The 20,261-nt window shown below is 36.7% G+C and overlaps 1 protein-coding gene across 1 annotated transcript; it reads right to left on the bottom strand.

Moving 5' to 3' along the window:
• Nucleotides 1–1,134: 1,134 nt before the first annotated feature.
• Nucleotides 1,135–1,994, bottom strand: LOC132309129 (uncharacterized). The gene is made up of 2 exons (XM_059807478.1): nucleotides 1,617–1,994; nucleotides 1,135–1,539 (listed from the first exon to the last, which is right to left on the bottom strand). The coding sequence occupies exons 1-2, from the start codon at nucleotides 1,992–1,994 to the stop codon at nucleotides 1,135–1,137; spliced, it is 783 nt and encodes a 260-aa protein (XP_059663461.1).
• Nucleotides 1,995–20,261: the final 18,267 nt, after the last annotated feature.

Genomic DNA, 20,261 nt, shown 5'->3' with positions numbered 1-20,261 from the left:
ACCAGTCAAGATAATGTACCTCTTGAATAAAGTGAGCTCTCAAGAGTTTCTCCACCTCTTCCGATATAGCCTGGTTTTATTCAGAGGAAAATGTCCTTCTTTTCTGTTTGATGGGTTTAAAGTTGGGGTGAACATTCAAATGATGTTGTATTATGGCTGGACTTATGCCGGGCATGCCCTCGTAAGTTCAAGCGAACACATCCTGGTTTTGCTTGAGAAATTGAATGAGTTCACCCTTTATGCCAGGTTGAAGCAAGGATCCTATGCTCACTTTCTTCTTAGCCTCATCATCCAAGCTCACCTCCAGTATGTCTTCCATCGGTTCAGCTCGTTAAACTTTCTACTTTTCTACCTCCTCCTGGCCTCTTACCTCTAACCCTTCAATTATCATAGTTTCCTGGGACATCTTTTTTCTGAGAGAAGTGAGATAGCATTCCCGAGTGGTGGCTTGGTCACCCCTCAACTCACCCACCCCATGCTCTGTGGGAAATGCATGAGAATGTGGTAAGTTGAAGTAATGGCTCTAATAGAGTTTAGGGCTGTCCTCCCAAGAATAATGTTATACGCTAAAGGGCAATCCACCACTATAAAATCAACCATAAAAGTGACCTGCTTTAGGCTGGTTCTTGCAATCACTGGAAGGGTAACTGCTCCCAAAGGATACACCTTATCTCCTGAAAACCCCACGAGAGGAGAATTCATGGGTCGTAACCTTTCCCGGCCTATCATCATTTGGTCGAATACATGGGAAAATATTATATCAGCTGAACTCCCATTGTCAATAAGTATATGCCTTATGGTGTAGTTAGCTACGACCATGGAGACAACTAGAGGATCATCATGGTGTTGCTGGATCCCTTTAGCATTAGCCTCTAAAAACATAATGGTAGTATCAGCATACCTTAGTGTTTTTGATGGAGAGTTGAACATTCCCACCTCATTCACCTCTGCTCTTGCTCTTCTTGCATAAGTTTTTCGGGCGGTGGCTGTTTCACCTCCTCCTGCATACCCTCCGGATATGACTCTGATCTCACCTACTGGTTGTTGTTTTGGTGGATGATTGTCCCGCCTCCCTTGTGTGGGATTATTACCTCGTCTATTATCTCCCGCCATAAACCTTCGCAGGTGACCCCTTCAAATCAAATTCTCAATCTGATCTTTTAAGTTGATACAATCCTTCGTGATATGCCCATGATCTCTATGGAACCTGCAATATTTGTCTCGAGGCCTTCTTGAGGGATCAGATTTCAACTTCGATGGCCACTTCAGGGAGGGATCATCCTGAATCTGCATTAAAACCTGATCTATAGACATAGTGAGCGGGGTATAGTTGGTGTACTTATCTGAGCTCCTGTAATGAGATGTCCTTTCACTTTGATTAATTGAAGACTTTTTGAATTTGGTCTCCTTCTCGTCCTTGGCACCAGGCTGTGGTCTCTTTTTATCCGCCTTTTTATCTTCTCCTTCTTTCCATTTTGCGCACTCATTGCATCCTCCACATTCATGTGTTTCCTGGCTCTGACCAGTAATTCTGCCATACTGGTTGGAGGTTCCTTTGACAAGGAAAAAAGGAATCTAAATGTATGCAATCCTCCCATGAAGGTGGTGAGTGCTACCTTATCATCAGCTTCATCCACCTGCAGCATTTCGGTGTTGAACCGATTGATATATTCCCGTAATGGTTCTCCCTTCTGTTGTTTCATGGTGAAGAGGTGAGTGGTCGGCCTCCTGTGCCTTTGATCTACAATGAAATGACTTACAAATCCCTTGCTCAACTCTGCAAAGGTCTCGATCGAGCCTGGTTTTAATTTATTAAACCAGACCCGTGCCGACCCTTTGAGAGTGGTAGGAAAGGCCCGACACATTATCTGGTCTGGTACAGCTTGGAGATGTATAAGTGCCTGGAAAGTCTCGAAGTGATCAAGAGGATCACGAGTCCCATCAAAGCTTTCAAGTGTTGGCATCTTGAACTTGCTAGGCAATGGAAATCTCATGATAGTCGGGCTAAATGGCAAATTTGTTTTTTAAATAAGGTCGTCTATGGTGGTAGCGGAGCCTTTTGCCTTCATAGCTTGCATCACATCTTCCATCTTGGCATTGAGGTTCTGGATCTGTTGGTCGATGTGGGTGACCTTCTCAGTTCGTTCACCAACGTAGGTAGAGATCAATGGCCTAGAGCTATGTGGGGGAGATGGGTGACCTGCCACCCTATGTTGATTAGCAATTTGGCTATGCTCTGCAAGAGCCTCCTCATGGGAAGGCTTGTTACCTTGCACCTCATGATTTCCCTCCTCAGCATTTAGGTTGGGCTGATCTTGAGGTGGGATTTCGTTATGGTGATGACCTTGCCCTTGAGGTGGGTTTGGGGGAACAAAATGTTGTAGGATCATCGCATTTTGCCGAATTAGCTCATTCATTCCCTGATTCAGGGTTTGAATTTGCTGTTCCAACACTACGACGCGCTCTAAGTCATTTGGTATGTGAAGGGGTTCCCCCTACACTTCCTCCTCACTAGAGGCCTGCAACGATGTTCCCTCACCGCGCTGAAATCCGGATCGTAAGACCATAATCCTTTTTTAAAAAGAATTATCCCAAGTTTCCCACAGACGGCGCCAACCGATGAAGATTGGTCTGCAACGATCCGAAACGACGACGTTTTCTCTTGACACCGGTGTGGTGCCTGCCAAAGGAGCTCCGACGGCTAAGTCAGTTTACAGACGAAAATAAAAATAAGTAAATCATGAAGTGAAGTTTAATATTGCACGTACCCCCTTTAGTTGACGGGAGTCTATTTTTAATAGCTCATTGAGCCGAGTGTTTGTTGCAATCTTTAAGGAGAGGTTTTGTCGGTAATTTGAATTTCATATAATCAGATCAAAACAACCTTTCGAATCTTATCACCTCATCACCTTATCATCTTATCCTCTTTCATTGATTTCCTCATCAGTATGTATATGTGATCATAATTTTTATAATTCAAAGACAATACACACTTATATATCATGTAAATTTATGGCAATAAATAATTTAAAAACATATATATATATATATATATATATGTATATGACAATAAACACACGTAATTGTAATAATTGTATTGTAATAATTGTAATATCAATTTATATATATATATATATATATATATATATAATATAACAATCTGTATGGTAACAATAATTTATTTTTGTCCCCTCCCATAAATAATAATAATAATAATAATAATAATAATAAATTTCTATATTTAAACTCAAAAAATTGTTTATATTATTTTTGAGCCCATGTGCATGCATGACATGCTCCATTAAGCATAATCTAAATAACCAAAGTTTTAACTCATGGGTGCAATCAACTATCACATTCTCCACAATAACCTTGAAGATTTCCTAAAACATGACATGGTTTCTGATATTGATGGGACATAATTATTTTTAGAGCTAAGAGAGAAGCTTTACTAAGAAGAACAAAAAAGACAATTGAGGTATTGAATGTTATAAAAAGGCTAGGTTATTGTTTTCCAAATGCTTGGAATACATATAGAGTATTATTAACTATCCCAGTTACAGTTGCATTTTCTGAGAAAAACTTTTCAAAGTTAAAGTTGATCAAATCTTATTTATGGTAGACGATATATTAGAGAAACTTAATTGAAGCATTTTAATTAACAATTTTGCAGCTCAAAATGCAAGACGATCACATTTATTTTGATATGAAGTTAAATTTTGATTTTTGTAATTAAGTTGTGTTGAATATTTCTTTTAATTTAATATTATCTACAGTCAACGATAGGAGGTAATGACGTTCCTCACTGAGGGCACGTTGCTCCACATGTTCAACCTAGGTATTTAAGCCTCTTTGCTGCAAATTTAGAAGGAAATAAATTTGTTTTAAATTCAAGAAATTTATATATGGAATTAAAGACCATAACTTCACAAACAAAGGGCACTCGTTAGAATCATTAAGATCAGGAACTTTGGCTACACCAAAACTCTTGGGCACGATGAAGTCCTGGGAAGAGGAAGAACGTCAGATGCCCTTCACTCGAACAATTTTCTCTTTTCAGAATTTTTTTGAAAAATTTTTCCCATTACATATAGCCTTATTAGTCTTAAAAAACAAAGTGGTAGTGGCCCTCTACTTCTCGGATTCTGTTTACTAAGTAGCAAGTCAACAAGTTAGCAACCCCTAAACGTAAATTCCGAATTTGGTTCAAAGCTAGAAGGCATAGTAGGATCCTGAACAAATTTTAATTAACCGAAGAGGGGCTAGTTTAATGGTGAAAAGAACATGAAGATAGAATGTATTTAGGGAAAACTTAAATGTAGAAAGGTAAAAAGTAGAGTAGAGCATCTAATATTCACCAACTTCTTCCCTAAAGCTAAAATTAAGGTGATGAGGGTACTTTTCCATATCAACACTCTTAGAACCTTGTGTTTCCTCCTCAATTGATAAATAGAAAATATTTCCTGTCTATTATGTTAATATCAATGACTATGGGGCCTTCATCTCTCACAACTTCCAATCCTCCGTCAGTTTGATTCTGGGGTTCAGATTTAGTAACTCTATTACTAACGATAATGTGTACTACTATCCTCAATCATTATTAAAGTAAGAAAGAAATTAAATTGAAGGAAACAAGGTTCTTAAAGGATGCATTAGGGTTCTTGTGACTAGCTAAACGTTGCGCAAGGCCTTTGTCACTTGAAAGTATAAGTAGAGATGAAGTCTCTTTCTAATAAAAAAGAAGAATTAGTAATAACGGCGGTTGGCACATACCTCCATAATGCGGATTTTGACGGAAGCAGTTATGGGCATAAACAATATAAACCTCTTCACTTTTATGGTAGTTAAAATGAAATTCTTTCTATGTATTTCATCAAAAGAAGGAATTAAGGGCAAAGTGTGGAGGAAAAACTTCTATTAATCAGAATGTGACATTAGAGCCAAAAAAGCACCAATCGCAACGAGACATGTGTCTCTGTAAAGGTAATTAAGAAGAATAGAGAGTTTGATCCATTTAGAGGAAATGGGCCGATTGACCCGACGAAAAAAGAAGTGCATGTTCTGTACCAATGGGCTAGCAAAATCATGCCAAACGGAAAGAAAAGGTTTAGCAGCCCAAGTGAAGTACCTCTAGCATTAGGAAAAGATTATGCAAGATAAGGAAAAAAATTTATGAATATGGAAATAACTTGTATAGCAAGGGATGAGTCCTAAAAGGACTCAACTAAGGTTTGGAATCTATAAATAAGGGTTTAAGACCCCAATGAAATGATAAGCAATTTGAAATACGAATTACTATTCTTTTTATTCTTTTCCCATTTTTCTGTGTTATTTTATTGAGTGTTTGAGACAAGGATTTTTGCTTTTACAGTTTCTCATTTAGCATAATTTTTTTGCACCTACAATAACAAAACAAGTATTCTTGCATTTCAAATCATGCATATGACTGAATAAAATTTTGGGCTAAAAACATAAAACCCCCTCTGTTATTTACAAAAACTATCTACTAACCCCCTCAATTGCATAAATTATCATATTACCCCTTCATGTTTTTAAATATATCATATCACCCCCTCCCCGTTAGTTGACCGTTTAAAATTAATGGGATATTATCAGGTCACCTTCACGTGCACCATATATTGCATTATTATGATCAAAATACCCTTGTTCTCTCGAAATGACGAAATTTTCCTTTTGAGTATTTACTTCAATTTTGTTATATTCTCTTCTTCTCTCTCGTTGAAGTGATGTGAGGATTCCTCCACAGTATGGCAGCAGCAACATATCGAATGAAGTCCCCCCAATTGATGAATTGAAGCCCTAATTGATCGATTGAAGTCCCCAATTAGTTATTTGAAGCCCTAAATCGCAGCCAATTTCAGCCCTAAAATGATTATTTGAAGCCCAAAACCATAATTAGCCAAAGCCCAAATGTCTTCTTCCACCACACAACCTATTAATCGGTAAGATCTCAGGTATAACAACATAATACTTGAGTATTTACTTCAGTTTTGATTATTTAATTTGGTTTTGTTATCTTCTCTTCTTCTCTGTCATTTAAGTGGTGTGAGGATTTCTTAATAGCAGCAGTAACAGGAGTATTTGAAGCCCTAAACCGTAATCAGTCGAAGCCCAAATGTCTTCTTCCACCACACCACAATCTATTGATCGGCAAGATATCAGGTATAACAACATAATATGTGGTTGTGGCTATCCAATTGTTATCGGAGTGACAGGTTCAGATGAGTATAACAACAAAAGGAAGATATACTATTCTTGCGGTACAAAAAAATACTCTTTATGGACATGGTGTGATCTAATTTGGACAATGCTAGCATATACTGAAGCATATGAAAACAAGTTTAGTGGAGGTGAAATTGCTGAATTGAAGTTCTGGTATGATATAGTTAGTTTTTGTTTGGAAGCCATGGAAAAAAGTATGGAAGAAATCAAAAAAAAAAAAAAAAAAAAAATCTGAAGCAATTAGTTGTAGCATTTGTTATGTTCTTTGTTGTTGCATGTTTGATAGCTTTAGGAAGAAAGTAGTGAGTTGGTTTTAATTTATATGAGCCTGTGTGTATGCAAAATGTATTATGAAGCCCTATGAAGTGTGTATGCAATGTATTTTCTAAATTGCCAAGTGCATGAGTAAAAATGTATTTTCAAGTGAAATTGTAGAATTGAAAGTGTTGTTGTCTTGTGTTTATGTGCATTTCGAATTGCATGAACAAAATGTAAGTGAAAAAATTGAAAAGGAAAAGTGCATTTGAGGGAAAGTTGCATGTACAAAATCAAAGTGATAAGTGCACGAGTAAAGTTGCATTTCCAAGTGCATTGTGCATTTGAGGTAAGGTTTGCATTTTGAGGAAAAGTGCATGTTGAGAAAAAGAGCATTGGACTTGCAATGTGTATGTAAAGTGTTGAAAAAGGCCATAATGAGTGTGCAACTTTTCCTCAACTGCACTTTTTTCAAAGTGCTGAAATTGGACCATAATGAGTGTGCAAAAAATGGTAGAATCCTATGAAAACATATAAACCACATAGCATACATATATTGTCATAAATCCCTGTGAAAACATACATAGCACATGCACATGTAATATCCCAAACAAACATTATCCTTATATATTCAAACCAAGACCTTCGCTATAGCCATACATATATTGCCATACATCGTCAACAAACCATCCACTATCCAAAAAAACCAACCACTGTCCAAAATAAACCATCCACATCCACTGTCATTACACCATTAATACAAAAAACCCACCACTATCCAAAATAAACCCACCACTATCATTATTGAGCTTTAAAAGTATAACAAAATACTCATATGCAGTCAACCATTTCTTCAAAATCTTCACTTTGTCCATAAGAAAAGCTGCACAAAAAATCCACTTCCACTTTCACCAAAATGCCATCGTTCTTGTGTGTTAAGTGTGGATGAAAAGTCCATATGAACTACTTAATATTGGGTGGATGTTGATGCCTATTCAATGGATGAAAAGTCGGTGTTAGTTCAGTTTTGTTTAATGTAACCTAAAAGGAAATAATAAGAGGTTCAATAATAATACCTCTAAACGACCAACAACTCTTCCACCAAGACCATAATGTTAGGTGGATGTTGATGGCTATTAAATAAAGTAATAAAAGTCAACATACATGTGTTTATAACGTATAATAAATATAAAATAATAAATTCTAATTTATACATCGGAATGAAATACAACAAGTCTCTTACCACCTCTACCAGCTCTGTCACCACTGCCACCACCTCTAATAGCTCTGCCACCACTACCACCACTTCTAACAGCTCTGCCACCACTTATAGCAGCATTGCTACCACTGCCACCACCTATAGTAGCTCTTTCAACTCTCTAACCACCACTTATGTGAACACCACCACCTAGTAGCATCTTTGTCTTCCCTACCACCCCTATCTCCTTATCCATCTCTGTTAGCTCTCCCACCACCTCTGTCAGTAATAGTTTTATCTATACCACCACCTACACCACCTGTACCTCTTATTATTGGTGGTCTTCCACCATTACCTTTTGGTTATCTTCTAACACGCTCAGGTGCTTTACAAGTCCTTACATTATGACCAAAGACAAAACATTTAGTGCATCTCAATTTTGACCTTTTCACCACTGGACCTTTTAAAGGAACTTCATCTGGACCTCCTTTCCTTTTCTTTTTAGGGGTCTAGTCCTATGAGGTGGTGGCAGTATTGGAGCACTACCAATTTCTCTTTTCATATTCCTCAAAAGCACTGGATTTATGATATATCCACAAAACTTGAAGTATGTCTCTCTTTAGTAATAAGGGTCAACAAACACTTCTGGATCAAACCTCATATCCAAAATTACTACCACTGCATGTTTGCAAGGTATGCTAGTTATGTCCCAATACTTGTACAAGTTCTTTCTGCAAGATACACATAATCACTAACCCTATCTTCATTCCATGTCATGTTTTCCACCTTATACTTGTCATTCCCTACATAACTCACACGCAGTCTTCTTACATCTTCAGAATTTTTATCTAATTTCTCTTTAATTTTTGGACACAACAGTCCCTTAACCTTATCCATCATCTCTTTATTGCTTTGATGCCTTAGCATTAATTATTTTCTGATCTTCTCAAACGTGTAAATTAAATGCTTTTCCCTTGCCTTCCCAATGTAGCTATTGAATGACTCACACATGTTATTTACACATAGGCTATTCCTAGTCTTTTTAGTGTATGCTGACCTTGCCCAAACCTTTAAATGAATCTTTATTAACCAGTCATGTGCATCTTTGTTAACTACCATCATCTCTTGCATATGTAGCACAAAATCAGATTATATATATGCTGTGGATGCATTCTAGAATATGTTCCTTAGTATCCTGCCTCTGTATTTCTGCCTGAAATTGTCATACATGTGCGTAATACAGAACCTAATATCTGCTCCATAATATTTATGCTCAAATACCTCAAGTAGACCCTGAAATTTTAGAACAAAATTTTGTAAATATGTAAAACATTAAAGTAAGATAATAAATGACTATATACATTCAAAGAGAAACATGTATGTATACCTTCTGTCGATCTGAGAAGAATGTGTAATTATGATAATTGCCAACTAACATCCAAGAACCATTCCCAAGACTCCTTGCATTCTGCCTCAGTACAACCAATTGTAATTGGATAAAAGCTATTATGGGCATCCCTACCAACAGTACACAATAAGTGTCCCCCATATGGTCCTTTCAAGAAACATCCATTTAAACCAATAAATGGTCTACAACTGACGAGGCCGCTTGATATACGCCAAAATAATGTAGTGAATGTGCGGTTCAAGAAAAGCCTTTTGGGTCAAGTTTAAATTTATAAAAATCACTACCAACACTACTACTAAAGTAGCAAAAGTGAGTAGGGATCGTCCCAAGGGATTATACGTATTGGAATTTAACTTCAACTTTAGCGTATCCCAAGATTACAAAAGATAGAGATTGGTTGATTAAACTAGAAAACAATTAATTAAAATGAAAGTGAAATAAAACTAATTAGAGATAGGGATTTAAGAGATATGAAGAGAGGACTTAGGGTGTTGGAATCACCACTAAGCTCGTGTAATTAACCACTTGCTTTCCATTAATGGGGAATACATTGTTGTGAACAAAATGCGACTACCAATTGCAATATTAAGCATGGACCATCTAATTTAAGAATGAATTGTCTACCTAAACTAAGTATAGCACAACCCATCAATTTTAAGCATGACCCTGATCGACGGATCGATTACAATTATAAATCAACCCATTTTGCAATAGCACAAATCATTGTAAAATAGGGCTATTAGTCGGGTAGGTCGAACCACTGGGACTGCGCTAATCTATGGCAACCTAAGTGTCTAGAGTCTTTTTAGAATGATATGGGGTGTTCATAGAGGATTTGTTGGTTGTCACTTAAACTATGAAATTAAGATGCATAAAATAAGAGCTTGCAGGAATTCAAAGGAGATGAAATACAAGTAAAGAGGACTAGGGAAGTGAATCTACTCCAACCTTTTACACATGCTAAGAATATGATTGATTTGGGGAATTAATATATATATATGTGACCATGATACATAGTAACACATGGTTACTACAATATCTTCAAGAAATTCAAATAATCACAAGGTAAGAGTAACCTATTAAAGCTTCACATGCTTGAGTTACCTAGACTATAGTGTAACCTTAGACATGCTCGCTAAGCTAGAGATTATCAAACCCTAGATTAAATGGTAAAAGCACATGGAATCAAGATGCAAGATTAACCCATCAAAAGAAAGCCTTAAGCTATGGATTAACAAATTTCTCAAAAACTATGCCATTAAAACAATTCCATAATCTTGTTTCCATTGTCACTATGGAACTACTAGCCATACAACCATAAGAACAAATGATCTAAGACAAGATAATTAATTCAACATGGTCATTTATAAGAAATAATATTCATTACACATTGTAAAATGCTCTAGATTATGAAACTTAGTCCATACATACATTACATTCCCCAAAATAAATCAAAATTAATGCATGCTTGTAATGACCCGGATTTTCACGGATATTTTTTTTCCGTTGTCTTTCCTTTCTGAGTTTAGTTCCTCTTCGCTTAGTGTCATCTCGAGTGCTCTGGAGTGATTTTCGAGACTCTTTTCTGTGGATTGACAACTTATTTTGAGGACCGAGTTGTTTTCACATTTTTTGTTTTTCGACACTATTCACTTTTCGTCCTTTTCTCTATTTTGTCTTTTCCTCGTTTGACACTTTGTTGGCGTAACCACACTTCTTTTGTTCAAAGTTAGTTTTTGACTTCATGTATCTCCATCTTGAGTGGTTTCCACGAAATACGTATCTTTACTTTTGCAAGAAAGTACTTTGGTTGCTCCCGGTGTCCATAGGGGCATGGATGCAAAGTTCATTGAAATTATTTTCTTTTCTTGGGGTGTTTTTCATAAATATATTTTGAAGATATTTTATTTTAGGGGTTTTTAATAAAATATTTTTGGAAGATATTTTCATTCTGGGCCATTAGCGCAGTTTCCACTTTTTGGAGGGGCCATTGTGCAATTAATGAAAGTTATTGCTAAATGCCTTGTTTTGAGCCTGGATCCTCATACGGGATTCATTTTCACTTTTTGTTGAGTCATGTACTTTTAGAAATTCCTTCTGGTCATTGTTTTCCAGTTTCAGGGTTTTTGGCCCCAATTTGCACCAAACTTATTTTGGGCATAACTTTTCGCTCGGGACTTGGTTTTCCACACCGTTTCTTCCGTTGTTCATATTTTATCATTTTGAATCTTTTTCGTTCATAAGGTTTTGCCATTTGAGCGCGTCTGCTCAAATTTTACTTTTTCGGACCCGGTGGGGCCCATTCGGGGCACTTTTTTGAGATTTCTATAAAAAGGGGGTGAGATATTTCATTTTTCATCTTCTCCCCTCTTCATGCACGACCTGGAGCTCCCATGGCAGCCTAACGAGTGCTGCCATCTTCTCTCTCCTCTTTTGGTTCACTTTTCCTTAATGAAAAGTCTTCGGCCTTAACGTTTGTTGTTCTCCTTGCTGTGCTCTACCTTTCCCCCTTATTAGAATTTAGTTTTGACCATTTATTGAGTTTGATTTTGAGGTCAAGTTATGATTTTGATGGGGCTTTCATGGGGGTTATGCTCATGGCATTGTCCCCGACAAAACCTAGTAGTTTCGTCGAATTCAGAGCAGTTCCATTTTGATGGCTTTTGAGATTTTTATCTCAAATTGAGGTAGGAAATGTTTTAGGATTTGTATGTATTGTATTAAGTGTTTCTCATGATTATATAACTTATATGTATACCTTGTATCAAATTTAGAAAGTTGGTAATTTTTATTTCTTTGTATAAGATTTAAATTTCATGATGATATATAACTTTGATTCGAATTGTGGCATGCTAGAAAATCATGTTTTAATATGTTTGTTAACATATATTAAATTGGTATTGATTGAATAAAAATTGCATATTTTAATTAATATTTATCTTTTGTGAAAGATTAAAGTGCATGGCCGTACCTTGCATGAAATTAAGTTGTAGTATGCTTCTAAATTAGGTTTTGGCATGTTGTTTAACATACTTTAATTTGAGAGCATTTGGACAAGAATGAAAATCTAGATATTTTAATTAAAATGATTAATTAAAATCTAATTACGGGTTCTGTTGGCCTAATTGAGTGTTTAGCTTGATATTTGTGATAACTATGACTTATGTACTAGCATATGTTAATTTGGGACAATTTAGAGTTGTTTTAGAATTGAGAGATTTAATTATCATGATGTAATTAAATTCTACCTTGTTGCATCGTTGATTAAATCATGTAATTGACATTAATAATATGTTTAAGGCATGATTTTAGGCTTATAATGGAATTATGAGTTTATGTTCCAATATTGAATTATATTGTTATAGCGTGTAACGAATCGCACACTGAAGATTCGACATGTGATGTTATTATAGTGCGTAACGAATCGCGCTCTAAAGATTCAACATTGTCATCCTATAGTAGTTGTTGATTTAGAGCATGTGTTGTGTGGTTACAACCTACTTGTGCATGGAATGTGACTTAGTGCATTATATAAATTACGTATAAATTGTGAACTTATTTGATTATTTTGGAGTCTTGGGACATTGTTACTGTGATATAGCTAAAATTCGGCTTTAGTGCGGGAGGTATGAGTTCTCCCCAATTGAGATAGTGCACACTAGGGTGGTCTTACCAGCGGGTTAATGCCCGGAATAACCAATTTGTTCTTGGTTTATTTCGAGACGTGTTGTCCAAGTCTTCCACTATTTGTTTTCGCATGTCATTCCAGGTTAACAATCATGTTTATATTGTGACTTGTGGTTTTGGTTATTGGCAATTTTGATGTTGTTAAGTACATCTATGTTTATGTTTTTAATGAATCATTTTAATGTTGTTTAGTACATTCATGTTTATGATTTTCAATAAATCATTGTGAGCTTTTAAATGTTGTTAAGTACATCCTTGTTTTATGATTTTTAATGAATCATTATAAGCTTTTGATGTTGATAAGTACATCCATGCTATATTGTTCAAATGTAATTTAGGAATGATCCTATAGATTCATTTGGAACATAGACGTTAGGTGATATGATCACTTTTGTCGTTTTCGTATTTTAGATTTCAAATTGATGACTTGAGAATCTATATTTTGTTGCTTTGAATAGCATGCTCCTATGTTGTTTGAATTGCATGAATGATGTGATTTATGCTAGAAATGATCTTAGGTAGCTTAGGATGCTCCATGAGTCTCACATTGACATAGACATTAGGTGGAATGAACTACAATAATTAAATCATGCAAACTTGTAAAACGTAGGTTGATGCATGCTCATTTCCTACGAGTAGCTTTATGTTACTCACCCCTACGATACTGGGGCATATTTCAGGTACAGGATACAAGATTGGAGATTGCAATTGCTTAGGTGATTTGTTGAGTTGAGCTTCTTTAGAAGCATTCTTGTTCACATGCAAGTGTTAGCATGTTCATGATTTGTCTATGAAATGTAATTTTTCTAACTTGGAGGTTTGACATGTCAAATGTTATAAATGTATTGTAATGAGGCCATAGGCCATTGTAGCACATCTATTTTATCATATTATATACACTTGCATGCTCACTTTGGCAAACAATACCTTCTTTGTTGAAACAAAAACCTAAAGTTGAATATTTTTTTGTTTGACCCTATTCTGTTACAGGGGCATTTCGGGTATTTCAAAATGAGTTTTTTTTCATTTTTCCTCGCTTGTTACGTAGAAAACTTTATTTTTAGGGGGGTTTTTTTTTTTTGTGTATTTCTAGAAAACATCATCTTGGCCCTCAAAAATCCATATTTTTCCAGAAAATTCTTGCTGCCAGGTTTTGCAAATTTTTAGTACAAATGTAGTTGGTACTATTCATCGACTTTTTTTTGAAAATCGTCACGACCAATCCAAAACTTTCAAAGGTCTTGTGGGTGTATTTTAAGATTGCATTTTCAATTTAGGCAATTTAAAAACCTCCCGAAGCCCTATTTCCAAAACTTGGGCAGTAGCTCGGATTAGTTTTTTTCCTCTTGACCTGATTTTCTTGGGGGCATTCTGGGCATTTTACAATGCATTTTTTTTTTTTGTTTTTGTTCACGATTAGGGTAGAAAACTTGATTTTAGGGGGGGGGTTTCTTCTTTGAGTTTTTTCAAAAAAGTTCGTTTAGATGCCCGTTTTTACTCTCAGTTGCAGCAGTGGTGGGTTGTCCTCGTCGGGCCGCTACAACATCATTTTTGTTTTTGATCTTTCTCCTTCGTCCGGACTCTGAATGATGAAATTCTTGAGTCCATTATGATTAATTTTTTATTTTCTTTCCAGCGGTGTGCTCGATAGCACTTGAATCCACTTTTTCCAAAATAACCATTTTGCCCCTAGGTTCTTTTTGTCCGTTTTTAAAACGACACTTCTGTATTTGTTTCCTTTGGGTTCCGTGACCTCATTGAGGGTCACATTGGTGTCTTGGAGACGCATTGTATCTCTAGAGACCGTTGTTTCACCTTTCACTTTCGCATTTTGGATCCATTATCGGGTCATCTTTTAGTCATCACTGACGCACCGGATTTACAAAACTTGGGCCGTCACAAGTGGTATCAGAGCTCCTAGGTTTGAAAACCTTAGGACAACGGGTTTTGGGTGCATATCATGTTTTTGTTGCCATGCTCTATGTGTTTATATGCTTTATGGTAACATGTTTTGGTTGATAACATGTTTATGTGCTTACGTGCTACATGTTGTATGCCGTTCGTTTAGCATTATTTTATTCTAATGTAAAGAGCATGACATATGACGTATGCTAGATTAGAATTGTAGAGGCATAATTGTGTTGCATATTTGGCATGAAACGGGATTGGTCATTGAGGCACAAGTTGAGGTTGATGGTGATTGTAGTCACAGTTTTGTGGTAGTATAAGTTGTTGTTGACCTTTTTAAGGTAGGTGGATGGTCACCTTTTGTTTAGGCTCTTGTAATTACCATAGTGCTGGATTTGTTGGTTTGGGGCCATTATGAGGTTATGGACCTCTTAGGATCCTTGATTGTTCAGGATGATTCCTCTAGAACTTGCGTTTTTCGTGGGCGGGTGCATGGCACTGTCATGCTACCGTACTGGCATGCTACATGTGCAGTTCGGATAGAATCAGTGTCGATTTTGTTTTGATAGGCGTTGTCCTTTTGATCGATGATGATGGTGTTTGTTTTGGGGATCAGTCGTGGTGATTGATTTGGTTGTTGCTGGTATGGCCATAGTTGCCATTTCCTTTGGAATTCCCCTTGCGTGATGACGCTTTTGGGATTAAGTCAATTGATTGATGTTTCGGGTAGAGAGAGCATTACACTGTTAGTGTCACTTGTAGTGTCACCCTTAGATTCAGATATGGATTGTAAGAGTCTTACCATTGTGGTAAAGGCTCACGTTTGTTTTGAGACAGGTTATTGTTGCATTGGTTTTTGGAGACAGTTTATGGCTAGGACTGGTCCTTCCTTTTGCTTAGACACTCTAGGATACGATGTCCATAGGGTTCATTGTTGCATTATTTTGTCTTTTGCAGTTTCGTTTACTACCATATTAGTAGTATGATTTATGATGTTGTGATGCATAAGTAGATGGAGGTGTATCCACATTTGCCTTCTTGTTGTGTGGCATTAGTATGCCTTCCTTATATGCTTAGAGATGCCATACTGTTATTACGCTTTAATGACATGCTTTTGTGCTTATGTGGAGACGTGTTGCATGTACCTTTGATTTTTATCTATGTGAGTAGATTTCTTTCTGGTAGTTGCATTCCTTGTCACATGCATGACTTCCAGGTTTGGGTTCCCTTTTGTTTCTCCTCAGTCCCACGTAGTGTGTATGTGGGTTTCCATAAGAGTTTCGTTGTGAGATTCCTTGTAGAAGAGTTGTCACATTTGTTCCATCTTGAGCTGCCCACTTTCCTAAGGTGGGAAGGATGCTCCATGTTCGTGTTTGTCATATCGACACTTGTAGGAGGATAGGGTTTCTTCTCTTTTCTTGGTTCGTGTTAAGGACTTTACAAGGAGTGAGTCTCTTCTTTTCGTTGCGTTGTGCACAGTTCTTGGTTGGTTGGTCCGTGAGGATCACCATTGTTGTTTTGAGTCCTTGGTGAGGATTTGATGGATTTTGGTCGACTTACTTCCATGTAGGGGGTGAAGTCTTTAACCTTGTTGTCTTTCATTTCAGAGATTGGGTTATGGTGTTGTCCTTTTTAAGACTGGTGGTTCCCTTTCTTTCGTGTCTTCCTTGGGGAGTTTTTGCTGTGGTTGTTGACGGAATTGTGGTGCTTGGAGTGAGTTGATTGGTGTGAGATCATTTTATGGGGACTTGTGTCCATATCATTGAGGATTTTTTTGATTATGAGGTGAGCTCGATGCTCTTTTTTGAGAATGTCTTTTAGAGACATGTTTCCGTTTTGGAGGTCTGGATGTGGTTAACTTTTAGGAGGAGTTTTGGAGGACCATTGTTGGATATAGCTTGTTGTGGAGTTTCTCGTCCTAGTTATAACTGGGTATGGTTTTGAGGAATCGTAGTTCCAGTGGTTGTTTATGGATCGATAGAAATTGAGGAATTTTGATTTAGCTTGGTGTTACCAAGCATGGTTTTGAGAGATTCATCTTATGACCTTAATTGTTGGCATTTTGATGTGTGTGCCGCTTGGTGGATTTGTATTTTGAGGATTTAGTTATCCGTGATAGGGATGTGGATCTGATGTTTGATCATGGTGATTGGTCTTGTAATTGATCTATTTCAGGGAGAAATGTGAAGGACTTTCGACGAAATGTCTTATTGTGAGGTTCGTTTTGATTTCTGTAGGCGTTGATTTGCTTGTCAAGTTTTGGATTCCTGATTAATGTTGTTAATAGGGGTATTTTGAGACATTGGAGATGTTGATTTTGTTGTATTGAGGATTTAAGGCCATAAGCATAGCGGTACCTATGGCATTGTTGTCAGAGTTTTGGGATTGGCTAGGATGGTCTGGCCAGACATCTTTGGACCATATCTCAACTCTCACAAAATGTTGGTCTCCGTAGTGCTTTTGGTAATGATCATTTTTGACATTGATGTCATTTGTATCGAGAGGTTTCTTAGGTAGACCTAGTGGGGGGCAGGTTATGAATTAGTGCCTTATACTGCCATGCTACCGTACAACCGTACAAAGTTATGTGTTATGGGCGAGTACTAGTTACTATCGATGCTACCTTATTGACAAGTAAGTGTGGGTGGGCACTAGGCACTGTCATTACTACCACACATTTAAGTACGTCGTGGGCGGGTTCTGGTCGCTATTCGTACTCCCGCATCGTCTTATTCGGTACCCTGATATGATACATGGTTATCTTGGAGATCTTTTGGTGGTCGTTTTTGGATGGGTATGATGGTTCATCTAGAGGGATGTTTACGGTTGTTGTTTTTCGTTCCTTTGTCTCACCTTGGGTTCTGTGTGTTAATTCCGACTTGTTGGGTGGCCATTTAGTCACTTTCCTTTTGAGAGGTTGTCCTGTCATTAGCACGTGGGTGCGAATGACATTGGTTTGTGCGTTGTCTTTTAGCTTTTGAATTGCATTTGTATCGCGTTGTGTGGGATACTCGGAGATGTACTCCGTAGTTATCCTGGTTTCGCCTTTTTGTTTTGGTTAGGGCTGGATTTCGGGAACGAAATCCCTTTAAGGTGGGAAGGTTGTAATGACGCGGATTTTCACGGATATTTTTTTTCCGTTGTCTTTCCTTTCTGAGTTCAATTCCTCTTCACTTAGTGTCGTCTCGAGTGCTTTGGAGTGATTTCCGAGACTCTTTTCTGTGGATTGACAACTTCCTTTGAGTACCGAGTCGTTTCCACATTTTTCGTTTTTCGACACTATTCACTTTTCGTTCTTTTCCCTATTTTGTCTTTTCCCCGTTTGACACTTTGTTGGCATAACCACACTTTTTGTGTTCAGAGTTGGTTTTTGACTTCATGTATCTCCATCTTGAGTGGTTTCCACGAAATACGTATCTTTACTTTTGCAAGAAAGTACTCTAGTTGCTCCCGGTGTCCATAGGGGCATGGATGCAAAGTTCATTGAAATTATTTTCTTTTCTTGGGGTGTTTTTCATAAATATATTTTGAAGATATTTTATTTCAGGGGTTTTTAAGAAAATATTTTTGGAAGATATTTTCATTCTGGGCCATTAGTGCAGTTTTCACTTTTTGGAGGGGCTATTATGCAATTAATGAAAGTTATTGCTAAATGCCTTGTTTTGAGCCTGGATCCTCGTACAGGATTCATTTTTACTTTTTGTCGAGTTGTGTACTCTTAGAAATTCCTTCTGGTCATTGTTTTCCAGTTTCAGGGTTTCGGGCCCCAGTTTGCGCCAAACTTGTTTTAGGCATAACTTTTTGCTCGGGACTCAGTTTTCAATGCTATTTCTTCCATTGTTCATATTTTATCATTTTAAATCTTTTTCGTTCACATAGTTTTGCCATTTGAGCGCGTCTGCTTAAATTTTACTTTTTCGGACCCGGCGGGGCCCGTTCGGGGCACTTTTTGAGATTTCTATAAAAGGGGGGTGAGATATTTCATTTTTCATCTTCTCCCCTCTTCATGCACGACTTGGAGTTCCCATGGCAGCCCAAGGGGTGCTGCCATCTTCTTTCTCCTCTTTTGGTTCACTTTTCCTTGATGGAAAGTCTTCGACCTTAATGCTTGTTATTCCCCTCGCCGTGCTCTACCTTTCCCCCTTATTAGAATTCAGTTTTGACCATTTATTGAGTTTGGTTTTGAGGTCAAGTTATGATTTTGATGGGGCTTTCATGGGGGTTATGTTCACGGCGTTGTCCCCGACAAAACCTAGTAGTTTCATCGGATTCGGAGCTGTTCCATTTTGATGGCTTTTGAGTTTTTCATCTCAAATTGAGGTAGAAAATGTTTTAGGATTTGTATGTGTTGTATTGAGTATTTCTCATGATTATACAACTTATATGTATGCCTTGTATCAAATTTAGAAAGTTAGTAATTTTTATTTCTTTGTATAAGATTTAAATTTCATGATGATATATAACTTTGATTTGAATTGTGGCATGCTAGAAAATCATGTTTTAATATGTTTGTTAACATATATTAAATTGGTATTGATTGAATAAAAATTGCATATTTTAATTAATATTTATCTTTTGTGAAAGATTAAAGTGCATGGCCGTACCTTGCATGAAATTAAGTTGTAGCATGCTTCTAAATTAGGTTTTGGCATGTTGTTTAACATACTTTAATTTGAAAGCATTTGGACAAGTATGAAAATCTAAAGATTTTAATTAAAATGATTAATTAAAATCTAATTAAGGGTTCTGTTGGCCTAATTGAGTGTTTAGCTTGATATTTGTGATAACTATGACTTTTGTACTAGCATATGTTAATTTGGGACAATTTAAAGTTGTTTTAGAATTGAGAGATTTAATTATCATGATGTAATTAAATTCTACCTTGTTGCACCATTGATTGAATCATGTAATTGACATTAATAATATGTTTAAGGCATGATTTTAGGCTTATAATGGAATTATGAGTTTATGTTCCAATATTGAATTATATTGTTATAGTGTGTAACGAATCGCACACTGAAGATTCGACATGTGATATTATTATAGTGCGTAACGAATCGCGCTCTAAAGATTTGACATTGTCGTCCTATAGTAGTTGTTGATTTAGAGCATGTGTTGTGTGGTTACAACCTACTTATGCATGGAAGGTGACTTAGTGCATTATATAAATTACGTATAAGTTGTGAATTTATTTGATTATTTTGGAGTCTTGGGACATTGTTACTGTGATATGGCTAAAATTCGGCTTTAGTGCGGGAGGTATGAGTTCTCCCTAATTGAGATAGTGCGCACTAGGGTGATCTTCCCAGCGGGTTAATGCCTGGAATAACCAATTTGTTCTTGGTTTAGTCCGAGACGTGATGTCCAAGTCTTCCACTATTTGTTTTCGCGTGCAATTCCAGGTTAACAATCATGTTTATATTGTGACTTGTGGTTTTGGTTATTGGCGATTTTGATGTTGTTAAGTACATCTATGTTTATGATTTTAATGAATCATTTTAATGTTGTTAAGTACATTCATGTTTATGATTTTCAATAAATCATTATGAGCTTTTAAATGTT

The sequence above is a fragment of the Cornus florida genome, unplaced genomic scaffold (genome assembly GCF_030987335.1).
Source record: "Cornus florida cultivar Cherokee Brave unplaced genomic scaffold, ASM3098733v1 CherokeeBrave_3.0.0_Hap2_Chr05, whole genome shotgun sequence".
In the NCBI taxonomy this organism is placed as follows: Eukaryota; Viridiplantae; Streptophyta; class Magnoliopsida; order Cornales; family Cornaceae; genus Cornus; species Cornus florida.
The sequence above is the reverse complement of the archived record's forward strand: the minus strand, read 5'-3'. Positions and strand labels throughout refer to the sequence as shown.